Below are 19,039 nucleotides of genomic sequence, written 5' to 3'. Positions count from 1 at the left end.
GTCGTAAGATGCGACGGGATCGGGTGGTCAGACTCGCTGACTTGGTTCACACATGTCATCGTATCCTAATTGCTTTGATCGATGCTCATGCTGTTGATCACTGGATTGTCTGGTCCAGACTGGAGTATTTACAGGCCGCCGCCATATAGCTGGGATATTGCTGAGTGCGGCGTTAAACAACAAACAATCGAATAACAAACCAATGGGTGGGTTAATGTTCAAAATATATAAACAACTGCATTCAAATTTCTACGTTTTTGAAACGAAAGCCTGAAGAGTAAACTTCCATGCATTTCAGCAATTTAGATCGAACGTGAATATTTACCATACCAGAGTAAAATCGAATTTTGATTCGAACGTCAAACAGCATTTCCAAGTCACGTAGGACCAAGGCACAGACACTTCATTGCGTATTATATGGTGTTCTCTTATACTCGAAATGCATGCAGAGCCTATCATAGGATACATACGGAAATGAAAGAAGTTCACAGAGTTCGTCATTGCATGATAGTACAGAACTGTGACATGTCAGGTTTACCGGGTGACCAGAGCGGCAAGGTTGTTGGTATGCTTCAGACGGGAACCAGGCACTACTCCGTGACGTCAGGATATCGGCAGACAGTGGGTCGGCTCAGAGCAGTTAGGCGTCATGTGTCATTCTACCAGATGAAGGTCGTTGATAACATAGTTCTCCTTATTTAAGTCGCTAACTTTGAAGCAATCAGTATCAACTGTAACAGGACATTTCAGGAGGGTCACATTGACACGTCAAAATCGACTTGAGCTCAGGAGAGCGCGTACTTTTCAACGGAGACGGAAGTAGGCTGGGAGTCATGGTATCTGATGGTATCTCAACTCTTCAGAACAGATGATACTATATCAGTCTTAGACTAAGGCTTAGTCTCTGAATATATATAATTTTGATAGTAACAAACAAGCCCATTTATATTGAAAAGGAGCCCTAGGGAGACCAGAGATTCAGAACCTGAACCTGAGGAAATCTAGACTTGCCCTTTATTTATAGCTTTAGCACTGCAGAGAGGGCTTGGCAGTGGGGAAAATAATGTGGGTCAGGGACTGTGAGACAGACTATATCAGTCTCTGTGATCAAAATATAGGCTGCTTTCATAAAGTTGATAACATAAAGCAAACTTTTGAATAGTTAACACAAATAAATGTAAATCTACCATGAATAAACTCCAGTCCAAATGTGAAGACATGTTCAAGTATTCATTATTCCCATACATCAAACAACAAGTTAAGAACATACAGATTGGTCAAGTCATAATACACGAAAAAAATTATCTATTTCATTGTAAAACAAAGCTTATAGATCACATTTTTCAAAACTATGGTTAAGTCATCATAAACTCAAAATGGAAACTGGTAGATATACAAAACCTGCCACCCCGCTGGAACAACGTCTCTCTGTAATGTCTTAGAAGATGTGCAACACCACTTAATATCCTGTATAAAGCATAGCAAAGATTCCCCTGAACATGCTGGTTAGAATTGGTCTTCAGCAACCCATGCTTGTCGTAAGAGGCGACTAACGGGATCGGGTAGTCAGGCTCACTGACTTGCGCAGATCGATGCTCATGCTGTTGATCACTGGATCGTCTGGTCCAGACATGTTTATGTACAGACCGCCGCGACATAGCTGGAAATTTGCTGAGTGCGGCGTATAACTAAACTCACTCACCCACTTTAAAGGCAAGAGTAAACTTATGTCTGATTCTTAAAAAAATATAATTTGCAGAGCCCCAAAAGGGTCCGAAAATAAAGCTAAACTAAATATGGATTACTTGAGGACGTGGACGTGTCCGAAAACGTCCATTCTTGGGCACACAGTTTGTCGCCCTCCAAAAACATGCGGGGTAGATCCACAATAAATATCCCGAAGAGTTAGTTTATTCCAATAATAATGTTCAGTGGAACAGCAGAGTACTAAGCAATAATTATAATGATTTACAGTTATTAGTCCAGACTTGTACGCCACCAGCATTCTGTCTGCAGGAAACATATGTAAAACAGACAGATGCGTTTGATCTTCGTCGTATAAATTCATATCATTATTTCTCATCCCCGGGTGATAGGCCCACTGGAGGGTCTTCAATCTTAGTCAAACAGAATGTCATCCATAGCCCAAGTTACACTTACTACTAATCTCCAAGCAGTTGGCAGTGCGACTTACGTTACACGGTACATTTACATTATGCTCTTTGTATATCCCAACTTAAACGCTTTAGCAGACTGACCTTCAAACTCTTTATTACCAACTACCAAGACCCTGTATTATTATGGGGGATTTAAATGGCGACAACCTGTTGGGAGGTGGTACAACTACAAATGCTAAATAATAATGATTTATGCATATGGCGACGGTTCGTATTTACACTGTGATATAGTGCCTTTAATGCACAAGTTGATCATGACCAACAGATGTGCCTTTTGCTGTTCTAAAGTTTATCAGAATTTTATTTTTGTGCTGTTTCTATGGAAACACGACTTATTGAAAAATGTGTTTGATGGTTATCTTGTGCAGAGCATATCACCGAAACTATATATGCGAGGTTCACTAAAGTTAATTAACAAGTTAATCATGGGAGTCAGTGGCATTCTTCACCAACGTTCATTTCATCGTGTACAACAACAGACAGTCATTCAATGGCATGCCAGGTTTCCAGAAAAAACCACAATAAAATAATATTTCCATAAATTATGAATGTAATCAGGAAATGGCAAAACTATTATCAAACTTGTATATCAAGTTTGTCCTGCTGGTCACAATATATATTCATGTATCAATATCAGTCATTTCCATGGCCAGAAAGGGGGAAGCGGGGGTATGCGAGCTGTGCTCACTTTTACACGTGTCTCTTACCGCATTCAACCAAAAGTGCACCTGCAGTACAGTGCAGGGGCGTTATGTTCCACTGAGTTCTCAACTATTCATAGGCAAGCGGGTCGGTTGTACCTCCACATCCGGGATCTACTCAACCCAAGGTTGAATTGACATTTTGCCTCGTTCAGAATGATTTCGCTGAGGACTTTGAGGATTATTCTACCATTATTCGCCGCCTGTGAGTATGCATACAATATAGTCACAACTAGAATCCAGTTGGGAATCTAGATACCTTGATTTATGTGTTGGTCCTTGTCGCCTCATGTCCCCATTTGTGATCATAATGAACACTGGAAACTAGACAACAGGTTGCTGCTCACTGGATGGAATCAACGCTGTTCAAATCTGACACCAAATCAAACAAAATTTCTTGTATACTCTCCCAAAAAAGAAACGCATATAGGAATTTCAACTGTATTTTTATGTTTATTTTGAAACATCTTGTAGGCTTTATGAGTAAATGAAATATAGCGAAATTGCACACTGGGAATCCAGACGTATCCGTTTTTGGCACCAACTCGAGGAAAGTCAGTTTGAGCGTCACATGGAGACGTGTGGTGGCGCTGAAGTCAATACCTCGTGTGACCACCGTGGGCATCCAGAACTGCACGGCATCCCTCGGCATCGAACGAATACGTCTCAGAATCTCGTGTTGCCCAATCGCAGCCCACTCTGCCTATAGTGCCTGTGCGAGTTGCTGAAGTGTCTGGGGCTGAGGGTTACGGCGTCGCATCCGTCTGTCCAGGGCATCCCACAGATGTTCGATCGGGTTTAAGTCCGGTGATCTTGAGGGCCAGGGGAGCACATTGATGTTGTGGTTCTGGAGGAAGTCTCTAGTGTGACGTGCTGTGATGAGAGAGGGATGTTAGTTAGCTCACACCCAAAACACTTCAGTTGTACAAATTACTGTTTATGACCCACTCAGGTAGTTAATGTCACTTTTATGAGACCTGAAGCAATCTGAAAGAGTGAGTGAGTTTAGTTTTACGCCGCTTTTTATTCCAGCAATATCACGACGGGGAACACCAGAAATGGGCTTAACACATTGTACAGGTGTTACCTTTCTGTGACATCTCTTTCAGAACCCACATCTTTGACATGCGGCAACCAAACAAACAAACAAAATACATAAAAGCTCCATTGTTGTCTCCTCGTTACATGTTGCGTCACACTCTATGACCGGAAACTACACATTTAATATAGGTCAGCCCCATCAGAGTTGTGATTCTGAATTGGATTTAGGTGAAACGTTGGAGCTATGTAACAAAAAGTACGGCTTGTTTTGTACGATTCTTTTGTTTGTATCTATCTATCTTCAGTATATGAGGGGCGGTGGGGTAGACTAGTGGTTAAAGCGTTCGCTCGTCACGCCAGAGACCCGGGTTCGATTCCACAAATTGGTACTATGTGTGGAGCTCATTTAGGGTGTTAAGGTTAAAAGGTTGCGCCGCAAGGTTAAAATTATTGGATGCTAACGTACTTTACGTTGTCTTACGTTCCGTTTAATATGGAATACTGTAAGGGACATTCTCGCGATCTCGCATTCTCGCTATCTCGACCTTGGGAAACAAGCTGAAAATGCGAAAATTCGAGATCGCGAGAACGCGAGATTTGTTTTGGTACATAGCACTTTTTGTCAAAAGTCGACAACGCGAGAATGCGACATTTGTACATGCTGTCAAATCTCGCAATCTCGCAATCTTAACCTGACAAATAACGCGAAAATGCGACATTTCATTTTCTCGCGTTCTCGCGCGATCTCGCGATTTAGACACTGTCGTTGCACATGCGTAATAGCATAAGGTCAAGGCGCATGCGCATGTTAGTAGTGCTGTGGTCATGCTTCTTTCATGCTTTTCATTTCCCAAGTTGCATTTAGCAAAATTATGACATAGCTTGAAAATGCTAATACATACACGAAGTGTAGGGTAGTGTATAAAAGTACGCTACCGTTGTTACAATTTCCAATGTACTTAAAAATCATCAACATGCTAAACATAATTTAACAAACGAAAGTGTGAATGTGAATGTCCAATAAAAGTGAAAACATGAAAGTGTCCGGAAGCTGTAAAATATATTAACGTCAGTGATTGATAAAATATTGCTTAAAGCCGCATCAATTCGCAACTATACCGTCAGTTAGAGAAATAATCACAGACCAGTGAGTTTCTCCATGATGCAATATCATATACGGCTAGCATATTCATTCAAACAAAATTCTAACAGGCCAATTTGTAGCAGTCGGCTAAAATGAGCGTGTCTGATGTTTACTCGACACCATATGCGCTAATTTAATAGATTTTCTTCCGCTCCCGCCTGACTACAAAACATCCTGCTTTATAGTATTCTTTTGTCTTCAAGTTCCAAAAAATAGAAATACATTATCGCTAAAAGTTGTGTTCCTCTGGCAGCCATGATAAAGTGGAGTTCCAATGTGTTATTAACCACAGACTACGGATTATGAGTGAGATATCTGTTTATTTCCATATCGTGGTGGAAGAAGACACCCTGTAATAACAATAACATACACGATATACATAACATAAAATCACATCTGGTGAACATGTCATCATAATAAATATAGTGCATAAATGTGCCTATCAACAATCATATACAGGTATTACACGATGCAATATAACACAGGTGACTTACGTGATCACGTGCTTACAGTGATATACAAAATGAGTGTTGACATAAAAACTTATAAAAATACATATACTGAAAGCCATTAAAAACGCAATTGGTATTTGTTGTCCTGAAACTTACAAAAGTTCTATTGAAGATTTTTTCCTGCGATACAGATGATGAAGGGATAAAAGGCTGTTATTCTGGCCCATTTCGAGTTCGAGTCCCGGAGCATTCCTCTCACATGAACTTTGATACTTAAAACTGAACCTTTGACATTTCTCGTAACCACAACCACAATCATGAAACACGTTGTGCACATGCATTACCTGCACCCAGGCCCTGCAAAAGCACAAGGAATTGTGGAACGCAATCACTTTGAGAAAATGCCACACTTGACACAAGACGAAAGGAATCAGGTGATCGGTATGGTCAGCCAAGGTGCTTCAGATGTGATGATTGCCGGGCACTTTAATGTGCATCCATTCACTGTAAGTCGACTCAGACAACGTTTTCGGGCTACCGGAAGTGTTGCTGATCGTCCGCGACCTGGTGCACCACCTGTGATAACAGCTCGACAAAACCGCAATATCCGAGTTTCACGCTTGCGAAATCGGTTCCAAACAGCTGATGATTAGGCAAGGAGGACAATTTGGACAAGTCATTTCAACACCCAAAAGGTGCAAGGACGCCTTGCTGCCTTCAACATCCGGTGTCGTCACCCGTACCGTGGTCCAACCTTATTGCATCGCCACAGACTTGCCAGACAGCGATGGGCAGCAAATGGGGCCAATCTTGGCAACAGGACATGGCCAGATGTCATTTTTTCAGATGAATCCAGGTTTAACTTATCCTTTGCAGATGGACGTCAACAGATTTATCGACGTAAAGGAGAAATACTTGCGTCAAACTGTGTCCTTGAACATGATCGTTTTGGAGGGGGTGGTGTCATGATCAGACCACAGACCATCAGAGGCTGCAGACCATCCAACAGCTGTTCCTGAGAAATGTGTGTCTTTCAATGCCCCAAAGACTGCGAGCATGTCTTGCAGCTCACGGTGGACACACACGATATTGACTGCAAGTGACCCCTCCTTTGTGTGATGTCGTTGTTGCGTCACTGATGTTGTTGTTGACTGGACATTTTCAGATGAAATTATTCACAGATGTTCACTTAAAACATATCTGCCAGTTAGGTTTATATATGTTGAAATTAGTGTGAGTTAAGAAAGTACGAATGTCAAATTGCATTTTTAATGGCTTTCAGTATAGTATAATGATTAAATAGACTGTAGATACTGTACAAAGAAACCTATCCTGTGGGTGACACGAGAGTGTGTCTGCACATCCAGCACCCGGACAATCAACGCATGCAATAATCCCATATAAGTACCACACACTGATCAAATGTAATCTTTGTCAAGTACACACAATATACATGATAGATGGGATACATCAATCTTACATGATACAGAAAATTGTTAGCAAACAAGAACTACTAGCCAGCATATTGACTGGACATATAGAAAACAACCATAAGTTAAATGGCATATTGTGTATTGACTTTTATTTTGTTATCATGGGCATATTTAGTAACCTTGTTTGTATAATGATTAATATTAGGGTTTAATTTACTATGTATATAACAATTATAATGTATAATAACTAACCTTTGATTCTGACCAAACTGTGACACAGAACCGTACATGAAAAACAAAGATACCCGTGAAGGTCCGGGTTAGAATGTATCTTCAGTAACCCATGCTTGTCGTAAGAGGCGACTAACGGGATCGGGTGGTCAGGCTCGCTGACTTGGTTGACACATGTCATCGGTTCCCAATTGCGCAGATCGATGTTCATGCTGTTGATGACTGGATTGTCTGGTCCAGACTCGATTATTTACAGACTGTCACAATATATATGGAATATTGCTGAGTGCTGCGTAAAACTACATTCACACACTATAATAATAATAATGAGTTATGCATATGGCGACGGTTCGTATTTACACTGTGATCTAGTGCCTTTAATGCACAAGTTGATCATGACTAACAGATGTGCCTTTTGCTGTTCTAAAGTTTATCAGAATTTTATTTTTGTGCTGTTTCTATGGAAACACGACTTATTGAAAAATGTGTTTGATGGTTATCTTGTGCAGAGCATATCACCGAAACTATATATGCGAGGTTCACTAAAGTTAATTAACAAGTTAATCATGGGAGTCAGTGGCATTCTTCACCAACGTTCATTTCATCGTGTACAACAACAGACAGTCATTCAATGGCATGCCAGGTTTCCAGAAAAAACACAATAAATAATATTTCCATAAATTATGAATGTAATCAGGAAATGGCAAAACTATTATCTAACTTGTATATAAAGTTTGTCCTGCTGGTCACAATATATACCTCGTGTGACCACCGTGGGTATCCAGAACTGCACGGCATCGCCTCGGCCTCCGACGAATAAGTCTCAGAATCTCGTGCTGCCCAATCGCAGCCCACTCTGCCTATAGTGCCTGTGCGAGTTGCTGAAGTGTCTGGGGCTGAGGGTTACGGCGTCGCATCCGTCTGTCCAGGGCATCCCACAGATGTTCGATCGGGTTTAAGTCCGGTGATCTTGAGGGCCAGGGGAGCACATTGATGTTGTGGTTCTGGAGGAAGTCTCTAGTGTGACGTGCTGTGTGGGGCCTGGCATTGTCCTGTTGAAACAACTCCCTCTGGCGATCAATGATTGGAAGGAGGTGTGGGCGTAGGACTTCGTCACAGTACCGTTGAGCTGTCAGGTTGCCCTGGATCATCACCAAATCACTTCTCCTACGGCAGGTGATCGCTCCCCACATCATAACACTTTCCCCGGCCGAATCTGTCCACCTGGGAAACGCAAGCGTCGGCGAAACGTTCACGTCGACGTCCTCAATCCGGGTATTTGTCGAGCGGTAATGGTCGCCGTAGCTGTTCGATGACGCAGGTGATGTACCCGGATGTAGCGATCCTGCGCTGCAGTGGTCGCTCGAGGTCGCCCACTACGAGAGGCATCTGCTACCGAATTCTGCCGGCGATATCTCTCCCAGAGCCGTGAAATGGTGCTTTGGTGAACATTCATGCATCGGGCAACTGCACGTTGAGACTGGCCAGCTTCAAGCAAACCAATGGCGATATGACGGTTGGCTTCACTTAGACGTAGCATTTTGCGTTCGTCAACAATATTCCAAATACCCATCATTGAGACTATCTGATTCCCAACTTTCACGTGCATTGCATGTGAATTGTGTATTCTGTGACACTACACGCCGAAATTGAAAATCATGCTGTTAAATACGGCTATTTTACGGATGGTGCGTTTTGTTGTGATGTTTCAAAACATAAAAACCATGACTCATAAACAGAGCAAAACCTTTTGTAAAATGAATCACCTTTTCATTCATTGCTACATGAAATTGCTATTTTCATGATGCGTTTCTTTTTTGGGAGAGTATACATTCAGAGAAATATTTATGACCCCAGACCCAAATTCTAATCCTACTCTCAAAACTGTGAAAATATTTGGAACTTGCTTGTTCCAAATAATATTCAAGTTTTACAAAAAGTATTAGTTCGTCACGAGGATGATCCGGGTTCATTTTGACGCATGTGTACTAGGTGTGAAGTGTATTTCTTCTGTCCACATACTTCATAATATACCTTGAATATCGCTGAGTGTGGCGTAAATCAACGCTCACTCATATACGATGGGAGAGGGATGTTTATGGAATCCTAGAAGGGACATTGTCGCTATGTCGCATTGTCGCGTTGTCAAAAACAAGTAATGTGAGGCAAAATAAAATAAAGGGCGACATCGCGACAACGCGACATTTCGCCCATTTGTCGCATTGTCGCGATGTCGCGTGTCGCGTTTTGAATAATATTTTTCTATTCCTCCAAAGGGCGACACGCGACATAGCGACAATTTTCAAGGTCAAAATATGTCGCGTTGTCGCGCGTCGCCCCTATCTAAGATGTGTAAAAAGAAGCATAAAAATTCACTAAGACGCGACATGCGACAATGCGACATATTATATGTCGCATTGTCGCGTGTCGCGTTTTCGCCCTTTTCGATTACCGGTGCGCATGCGTAGAAAGTCAAAGAGTCTACGCATGCGCAGGAAATGTTATACTCTATTTCACACTTCAGTGGTCTTTTGTTACCTCCAATGCTTTTTACAATGAAGTAGTACGCGTAATTATAATGGGGGCTGCTTTTCTTGAACTTAATTGAAATCTTTCATTGTTGCTTTGAAAATTATTGTATATATTGTAAATGTATTTGGCCAATCAAGTGTGTTTTAGCAGCAAGACAAATTATTAGCGCTACTATTCATTGTAATCACGGCACCTCTGTCATTCAAGGCGGGGCAATTTGCTGTGCAGAGTTCTAATCCCAGTACCATACACACTCATTACTTTGGACTTTTCACCCATATCAAGCTCACAGGTTGTGAAAAACTCAAATATTGTTAAAATTCAGGCCACATCGGCAGAAACATCAAGTGATGTCCACGAATGGGTCACTATGTTCCACAGTGTGGCTCCTCAGAGAGATTCTTGGTACAGTCCTGTCCGACGCTGATGAACTTGTTCAGCCAGCAGTGGATGGATACCAGGTAGAATGAGATGGTAATATCACTTAACCATCCAGCACCTCAAATACAGTTTTGGTCGACTTTGAACGTGATATTCTTCTTGGGAAAACGCCGTACAAATGGAATGTTATCATTATGATTTTAAAAGCGGTCAAATCGCTTGGCAGAGTTGCGTACCCTTGGAGTGCCAGAAATCAACCCTCGCTCGCTCGCTCCCTCCCTCTCCACTCCACTCATCTCTACTCTACTCCACACCACTTCGCTCCACTCCACTCACTCACTCACTCATTCCACTCCACTCCGCTCCGCTCACTCATTCCACTCCCGCTCCACTCACGCACTCACTCCACTCCACTCACTGACTCACTTCTCTCACTCACTCCATTCCGCTCCTCATTCCACTCCCCGCCCACTCACTCACTCATTCCACTCCACTCTCCTCTCACTCCACTCCGCTCACTCCTCACTTCTCTCACTCACTCCACTCCCCGCTCCACTCACGCACTCCATTCCACTCCACTCCACTCCACTCCGCTCCTCTCCACTCCGCTCACTGACTCACTTCTCTCACTCACTCATTCAGCTCCGCTCCACTCCAACCACTCCCCGCTCCACTCACTCACTCATTCCACTCCAAACCTCTCCACTCCGCTCACTGACTCACTTCTCTCACTCACTCATTCCGCTCCGCTCCACTCCAACCACTCACTCCCCTCCCCGCTCCACTCACTCACTCATTAACTCACTCCGCTCCACTCCGTTCACTCATTCCACTCCACTCAACTCCACTCACGCACTCATTCCGCTCCGCTCCACTCTACTCACGCACTCTTTCCACTCCACTCCACTCCACTCACGCACTCATTCCGCTCCGCTCCACTCCACTCCACTCCAATCCAATCCGCTCCACTCCGCTCCACTCCGCTCCACTCCACTCCACTCCAATCCAATCCAATCCAAACATCGAAAAGTAATCATGCTTGTGATAGTTTATAAAATCCGCCGTAACTAATAAAACGCAACACGCGACAATGTGACAACGCGACATTTTGATGAAATGTCGCGTTGTCGCATTGTCGCGTATCGCGCTTTGTTAAAATATTGAGTACAGTATGTATTATAACGTATTTATACAGTATGTAATAACGTAGACGCGATAATGCGACAACGCGACATTTTGATGAAATGTCGCGTTGTCGCATTGTCGCGCGTCGCGCTTTGTTAAAATATTGACTATAGTATGTATTATAACCATAGGGGTTCGAATCACTGTTTGGCCTCTCTTCGATAAACATCGACAGTTTCCGTGGATATTTTAATGACTCGGAAACAGAAAACGGCTCAGCCTGGTTCCCAGGGTCTGCTGCCCTAACGCTTCCACACTGAAAAAGCCATTTATTATCTAATTCTTTTCTTATGTATTATGAGGAAATAATTGATAAAGTTCAAACCATTGTTTTTTAACTGCGGGTGTGCTTGTAAAATTATCGGCTCTCAGTAACATAATACAGAAAAATATATTCCTTATCTTGAGTTACTTTGGTACATATAATTTGTAATAAAATTAAACAGATCCATCCATGTACACACTTTTTTTCGAAGAATGTTGTCTGAATCGGTTTGTAAGACAACATGAAAAGGTTTTACCAATATTATTCAGAAATGTTTATGATTAAAATAAACATTGGGAATCAAATGATCTGTACAGAAAACACACACAATTATACTGCTGAATACAATGAATTTGACCCACTATTTTACTAAATTGAATATATAATAATACACAGTATGATCAGTATGCTAATACACTACCATAAAAATACATACATTGCCTTAAAAGTACATATAAACTTAAGTACAAAAGAAACGCTACAAACAAAAAAAATTATAAAATATGAATTACTAAAAAAATATTTTAGTTTCCAGGTACAGGAACTATATCACCCGAACACATCTTAGGTGTTTACAAACAAAAATTGGAACAGAATCCTTGCTTTGTACACTTCCAAACAAAAACATGAAATGCACGTTTTTAGTCATTAAAATACAATTTTCGTTCGACTGGGGTATAAATTCGATGCAGAAGGCAAGCACAGCATCATTGTCTCAAAACGACACCAGAAGAATGCCGAGATTGACAGCGCAGCAGCGAGAAAGAGCATTGGGAATGTTGGAGATGGGCGCCACTCACGACCACGTCGCTCAAACCCTCGGCTGTCACCGCGTAACAGTGTCCAGACTCGTCCAACGATATCGACAGACTGGCCAGACTACTGATAGACCCAGAACTGGCCGACCCAGGGTTACAACACCACGCGAGGACCGGTACCTGCGCACATTGCACTTGCGCAACCGTTTCCTGACGGTGACGTCATCGGCGGCGTTGGCGTTAGGTCGTCGTGTCAGTCGACACACAGTGACCAGGCGGCTTAGAGCTTTTGGCATCAGGGCTTACAGACCGTTCCGGGGACAGCGGCTGACCCAGGCACATCGACAGAGACGACTGGAGTGGGTACGGCGAGTACGACGATGGCAGCGACGTCAATGGCAGCGAGTGCTCTTTAGCGACGAGAGCAGATTTCTCTTATTGCCGAAACGATGGCAGGGCACGGGTTTATCGTCGTACTGGAGAACGACAGGCCGCCTGTTGCGTTCAGGAGGTCGTTCCCTATGGAATGGGAAGTGTGATGGTGTGGGGAGGCATTTGTGGAGAACAAAAGACGCCACTGGTCATCGTCAATGGCAACCTGACGGCCAGACGGTATATCGATGACATTCTTCGCCCCACAGTACTGCCATTTATGCGCAATCGCCAACAGTGCATCCTGCTTCAGCATGACAATGCAAGACCCCATGTGGCAAGAATTACACAGAACTTCCTTCAAGCAAACAACGTTAATGTTCTTCCGTGGCCAGCATGCTCCCCTGACATGTCACCAATCGAGCACTTGTGGGACGCTCTTGATCGTCGTGTTCGGCGCCGTCAACATCCCCCAACAAACCGTCAAGAACTCGCTGACACCCTCCAAGAAGAATGGCGGAACATTCCACCTGCTGACGTCAGACGACTGACGTCATCAATGCGTAGAAGGGTCTATGCATGTCTTGAGGCGCGAGGAGGCCATACTCGCTACTAGAGTTCACCATAGTCATTGCTATAGACTTTTCTTTAGCAGAAGTTTATGTGTAAAAAAATGAAAATGAAATTGCTGAAGTGTCGTTAAAAGAATCCTCTGTAACATTGGTACCATATCGTTATTTATAATTCTTGACAATCATCAAAAAACTTTTTATGTCAGTCGTCTCGATAAACTTTATTGCATGTTTATAGTGTTTGTGGTTTCTTCACAGGGTAATTTTGAAAAGTTGGTAGCGTTTCTTTGTACTTGAGTTTATTTGAAGATTAACATTTAATACAGATGTACATTCCGCTATTTGAGCTTTTTACCACTGAAACTTGTCCTGAGTACTGTAGTTTTTATGGCTTGAAGCCAGTATCAGTGTATGCATTTGGTGTACATGTATACTCGCCCAAAAAAGAAACGCATATAGGAATTTCAACTGTATTTTTATGTTTATTTTGAAACATCTTGTAGGCTTTATGAGTAAATGAAATATAGCGAAATTGCACACTGGGAATGCAGACTTATCCGTCTTTGGCACCAACTCGAGGAAAGTCAATTTGAGAGTCACATGGAGACGTGTGGTGGCGCTGAAGTCAATACCTCGTGTGACCACCGTGGGCATCCAGAACTGCACGGCATCCCCTCGGCATCGAACGAATACGTCTCAGTATCTCGTGTTGCCCAATCGCAGCCCACTCTGCCTGCAGTGCCTGTGCGAGTTGCTGAAGTGTCTGGGGCTGAAGGTTACGGCGTCGCGAGCGTCGGTCCTGGGATGTTCGATCGGGTTCAAGTCCGGGGATCTTGTCGGCCGAATCTGTCCACCTGGGGAACGCAAGCGTCGGCGAAACGTTCACCAAACCAATGGCGATAGACGGATGGCTTCACTTAGACGTGGCATTTTGCGTTCGTCAACAATATTCCAAATACAGTGAATAATCGGCAGGCAACGATCAACCTTTTATACCCATCATTGAGACTATCTGATCCCCAACTTTCACGTGCATTGCATGTGAATTGTGTATTCTGTGACACTACACGCCGAAATCATGCTGTTAAATACGGCTATTTTACGGATGGTGCGTTTTGTTGTGATGTTTCAAAACATAAACACCATAGAACTCATAAGCAGAGCAAAACCTTTTGTAAAATGAATAACGTTTTCATTCATTGCTACATGAAATTGCTATTTTCACGATGCGTTTCTTTTTTGGGAGAGTATATCTTGATTATTTTGAGCATGATAACACTGGTGATATTAGAATAGAACTGATACATGTTAATAATCATAAAATTTGATATCAGCAATTATTCAGCAGTTAACAAGTTTGATTAAATGCTACAATGGAGTCTTTTTGCGTTACTTTATTATACTTCAGGGCTGTGCATACAAACATATTTCAACACATAATCAGTGATTTTACATTGAATTTTGGAGAATGACAGTGCTCTGAATTTGTTAGCCAGTTCACTATTGATATTTGTTTTAAATTGAAATTGTATGGTTTGTATCTGGAAATCTGGGTATTGTGTTAACACCTATCCTTATTTGGACTAAAGCACTAACTACTCTTGGTGTAGAGATTGAAAAGGTTATTATGACATTGTACAGATATTAAAAGAAAGTTGGAAATATACCATGTCCAGATTTATTTAAGATATTTAGGGCTCCTTGCCTCTAGGCAGGAGACCTATTGTAATCGTTAATGTTTTTATTATTATTATTATTCATTATTCCGCCGTATTTTGTACCAGACCTACAAAGAGCACCAGTGGTCAGAATCGCTTGAGAAAAGTCACCTAGATGCCCATCGAGGTGTAGATATTCCCCATTAAAATCTCAATGCTCTAGGCCCAATAGCTAGGGGCAGATAATTCAAAATTATTTTAAAAATTAAATTTCAAAAGCAAGTATGTGCAAAACTACTGATCTAATAAGTGCCAAAGTTCTTGAGCAGATGCGCAATCAAAATGCCTACAATTTGCTTAGACGGGTCAAGTTGCTAAAATGTATCGTTTTGCAGTTATATTTGTTTAACTGATGTCCAGTACGATTGTGCAAATTCTGCACAAAAAGTGCCAGGTTGCCGTTCCACTAACCGATCTTACCTAAGATCAATCTTAGCAAGTTACGCCAATTTTACAATCGTCTTAGCTAAAAGTTACACCCGTTCCACTAATCGATCTTAGGCCGATCGTAGCCGGTCCCGATCTTGCGATCCGATCCAAGCTTAGATCGAGACTTTTCGTGCGAGAGATAGAGGAATGCGAGGCACGAGTTATCTCCCTTTACATAGTCTAGCAAATGATAGAAAGTAGTCTACGAAGTGAGTTTAGATTTACGCCGCACTCAGCAATAGTCCAGCTATATGGCGGTCTGTAAATAATCTAGCTAAGATGCATAGCGTTCACTAACATGAGCGTTCATGTTAGTGAACGCTATGTATCTTAGCTATAAATAATCAAGTCTGGACCAGACAATCCAATGATCAACAGCATGAGCATCGATCTGCGCAAATGGGAACCGAAGACATGTGTCAACCAAGTCAGCGAGCCTGACCACCCGATCCCGTTAGTGGCCTCTTACGACAGGCATGGGTTATTGAAGTTCAATATTCTAACCCGAGCCTTCATGGGTATTTTTCCAACCAAGTGTAAACGTGGAGAAAAAACCTAGAGCAAAATATTAGGGTTGTGAGCACCTTGGTTTCAGGTGCAAGTGCGTGTGAACGCTGGGTATCAAGCATAATATAATAATAATAAATGCATATTTATAGTGCGCCTATTCCACATCCTTGGGCATGCTCAAAGCGCTATGTACAGATAATTTACTCGAGAATATTTACAGCCGAGATTATAAGTAATATACAGAGAACAGGTTTTAAGTCTGGACTTTAAAAATGTCAATTGTGTCAGAGCTTTTAATATGTGCCTTAACCTTGTCAATCAGAATAAACAAGGCGTGTTGTACAAATGTGTTATACCGACACGCTCGGTTGTGTTCCCATGACGACAGTGGTCAGACTGGCCTGACATTTGTAAGGCTTCAGTGCAGTGTTTGTTTACATCACAGAAATATACAAATTCGTTTCATGGGGGACTTTAGGGGACGCTCACGTTGAAATGCTCGCTCTTATTTTGCACACAGAATAGGAAAGCCACCATTTTGGTTTCTGTACGATTGATTTTAGCTATCCTAAGTTGGTCATGAGCAACTTAGACTTTGAATCTTAACTTTACGATTGACTTGGGTAAGATTGGTTAGTGGAACGGTATGCCGATCGTAACGTCACGCTAAGCTTGGGATTTTAGGGGTTTACGATTGGCGTAGGGCTAAGATCGGTTAGTGGAACGGCACCCAGAACTCTAATGGTTTTGACCGTAGACTAAAGAACAACTGAGATACCGACTTTTAAAGAGGGAACTATTTCTTCTTAAGAACTTCTTAAAAGGAACATGACCCCGCGCTCCCGTGTCAAAAACGTGTTCTGGTTGCGTTTCGGGCGATTTCTAGCCCTCAAATACAATTCAAACACCCGTAAATCTGAAACCAAACGTCCGATTTTGACCAAAATGTACCTGTACAAGTGGGCTATTAGTGTGGATTATAACTAACGATTGCAGTAATGTATCTTCAAAGACAACAGAGGGACAAGTGAAATTATATTTTCCACATTTTAGTTGCTATCTTCATCGGTTCTCTAGAGAACACAATGAAAGTTAGCCGTATGTATCTCAAACGTTAGCTGATCAGTTTCTGTTCTTCGGTGCATGTGAAAAGTATCACCGTTTGGTACATATCTTCTTCATGATTTTTTGTTAGAGGTAATTAAGATAGATGTTTGAACAAGGGGTTCTTCTGTTTTGAGATTCATGATACCCAAGTGATATTTTCTAATCAAAGAAAAAAGGTTTGGTGATGAATTTATCGAAACTTAAAGACCTTCCAGTGCTTCCAGTCGAAGAGCATTCGACTAGCAGTGATATGATTCATATTAACTAAAACTATTACTACTTTCATCAGTTATGTGACAGACACAATAGGCTAGATAGAACTAAAGCCAAGGAGCCTACTGAGTCAAAAAAGAAACTTCACATTCTTTCTTCAGGGCACTATAAAAGAACAAAAGATGGTAAGATGGTTAAATTGTTTTTATTTCATTGCTGAGATCTGTGTGATGTACTCGATACACTGACAGTGCCATAATCAGTTCCATTAGGCTACACCGCCGTTCCAAAACATGGGTATACAGAATGTCAAGTCACAAGAATAAAAATGCGAAATTTCTCAGTTCAATATCGTGTATGGCCGCCCCGCGCATTCACCACTGCCAAACACCGTCTCCTCATCAACTGCCTGATGCTTGTGAACACGTGGTTGGGGATTCTGCGCCATTGCTCTTGCAAGGCAGCGCCAAGTTCCTGCAAATTCTGAGGTTGGTTCCTAAGACCACAAGCCTTCTCCCAAGTGCATGCCAAACGTGCTCTATTGGATTAAGGTCAGAGGACGTCGATGGCCAGTCCATGACGTTGATTCCAGCGTTTTGAAGGAAATTTCGTGTCAACATCGCGGTATGCGGCCGAGCATTGTCATGCTGGAACTGTAGACCTGGGCCATGAGCCGCCATGAAAGGAACGAGTTCAGGGGTGAGCACCTGGTCGCGGTAAGCAGCAGCTGTGAGGTTTCCACGGATGACCAGAAGTCGGGAACGGTTGTTCCCACAGAAAGCACCCCACACCATGCAACTTCCGCCCCCGAATCTGTCGACTTCCTGTATACCGTTCACGACGTCGTCTCCAGACTCTATGCCTGCCGTCCGCGAATCTGAGGGTAAACCTGGATTCATCGCTAAAGACAACTCGATTCCAGTCTCTCTGGGTCCATCGGAGGTGACGTTGGGCCCACAGCAGACGTTGACGTTGATGAAACGGCGTCAATATTGGCCCACGATATGGACGTCGAGAATGGAGATTGGCAGCCCGCAACCGATTTCGAATGGTCTGTGAGGACAGTCGACTTCTAAACATCTCAGCCCTGGTTCGTGTAGCCGGCAGAAATCTGTCACGTAGGTGACGTAGGACGATTTTGACGGTCTTCTGCTCGTGACGTCACACGTGGACGACCCGACCTTGGGCGATCAGAAGTGGTGCCAGGTTGTTGTAGACGACCTCGCAAGTCATACACAGTACGACGGCTGCATCCCAATGCTCACGCGACGTCAATGACTGATCTTCCCGCTTGCAACATGCCGACGGCACGTTCACGTTGCACATTTGACAATCGTGGCATTTCAAGTACCGTTAGAACTGTGGTTTAAAAGTGTTTTTTTTTTCAATTCTTGAGGCAAAGGCAAACACGTGCATATGAAGAAAACTTCGATGCGAAGATCACGTGATCGACTGCACGTGCAAAACCTGATTTGGCACTAACGTCATTTGCACGACGAATGGATGGGTTTGAGTGCGTTTTGCTAACGTTTTCTAGAGTCGAAGATAGGGATCCCATTTCGGATACATAGATGTATCATCAGAGAAAAATTATTCATTATTTTTCAAATTACATTTTGTGAAGTTTCTTTTTTGACTCAGTATATATTTCATGCTATGATTGTTCCTATGGTGTGTTATGGTGCAGAGGTATATGGTACCTCATTCTTATCGAACTATTGAAGATGTTCAGTATAAAATGGTATGGTTTTGGTTTGGGAGAATGTGGCACAGACCCTCTCCAACTTGTCAACACCACAAGGGCTATTAAGTATTGGT

General features: G+C 42.6%; 2 protein-coding genes across 3 annotated transcripts in view; both read left to right on the top strand.

Moving 5' to 3' along the window:
* Positions 1 to 2,793: 2,793 nt before the first annotated feature.
* LOC124264581 (beta-1,3-galactosyltransferase 5-like) overlaps positions 2,794 to 19,039 on the top strand; it is a 32,946-nt gene continuing 16,700 nt past the window's right edge. The window contains exons 1-2 of one of the 2 annotated variants that reach the window (XM_046699332.1): positions 2,794 to 3,083; positions 3,988 to 4,165. The gene's annotated coding sequence lies outside the window, so the exon portion shown is untranslated. The remainder of the gene's footprint in view (positions 3,084 to 3,987; positions 4,166 to 19,039) is intronic. The other variant, XM_046699331.1, reaches the window with a different exon arrangement.
* On the top strand, positions 12,277 to 13,223 carry LOC124264565. Its single transcript, XM_046699316.1, has 3 exons — positions 12,277 to 12,663; positions 12,809 to 12,912; positions 13,097 to 13,223. Exons 1-3 carry the CDS (start codon positions 12,277 to 12,279, stop codon positions 13,221 to 13,223), a joined length of 618 nt encoding a protein of 205 aa, XP_046555272.1.

This window comes from Haliotis rubra, unplaced genomic scaffold (genome assembly GCF_003918875.1).
Source record: "Haliotis rubra isolate DU_JTF1 unplaced genomic scaffold, ASM391887v1 Scf93, whole genome shotgun sequence".
NCBI classification, from domain to species: Eukaryota; Metazoa; Mollusca; class Gastropoda; order Lepetellida; family Haliotidae; genus Haliotis; species Haliotis rubra.
The sequence above is the reverse complement of the archived record's forward strand: the minus strand, read 5'-3'. Positions and strand labels throughout refer to the sequence as shown.

Bases quoted from the DNA above. Each gene is read 5' to 3' on its own strand.
- LOC124264565 (XM_046699316.1), top strand. From the start codon at position 12,277: ATGCCGAGATTGACAGCGCAGCAGCGAGAAAGAGCATTGGGAATGTTG. The intron at 12,664-12,808 runs GTACGGCGAGTA...TGTTGCGTTCAG, and splicing joins GACAGAGACGACTGGAGTGG to GAGGTCGTTCCCTATGGAAT. The intron at 12,913-13,096 runs GTATATCGATGA...TCACCAATCGAG, and splicing joins GGCAACCTGACGGCCAGACG to CACTTGTGGGACGCTCTTGA.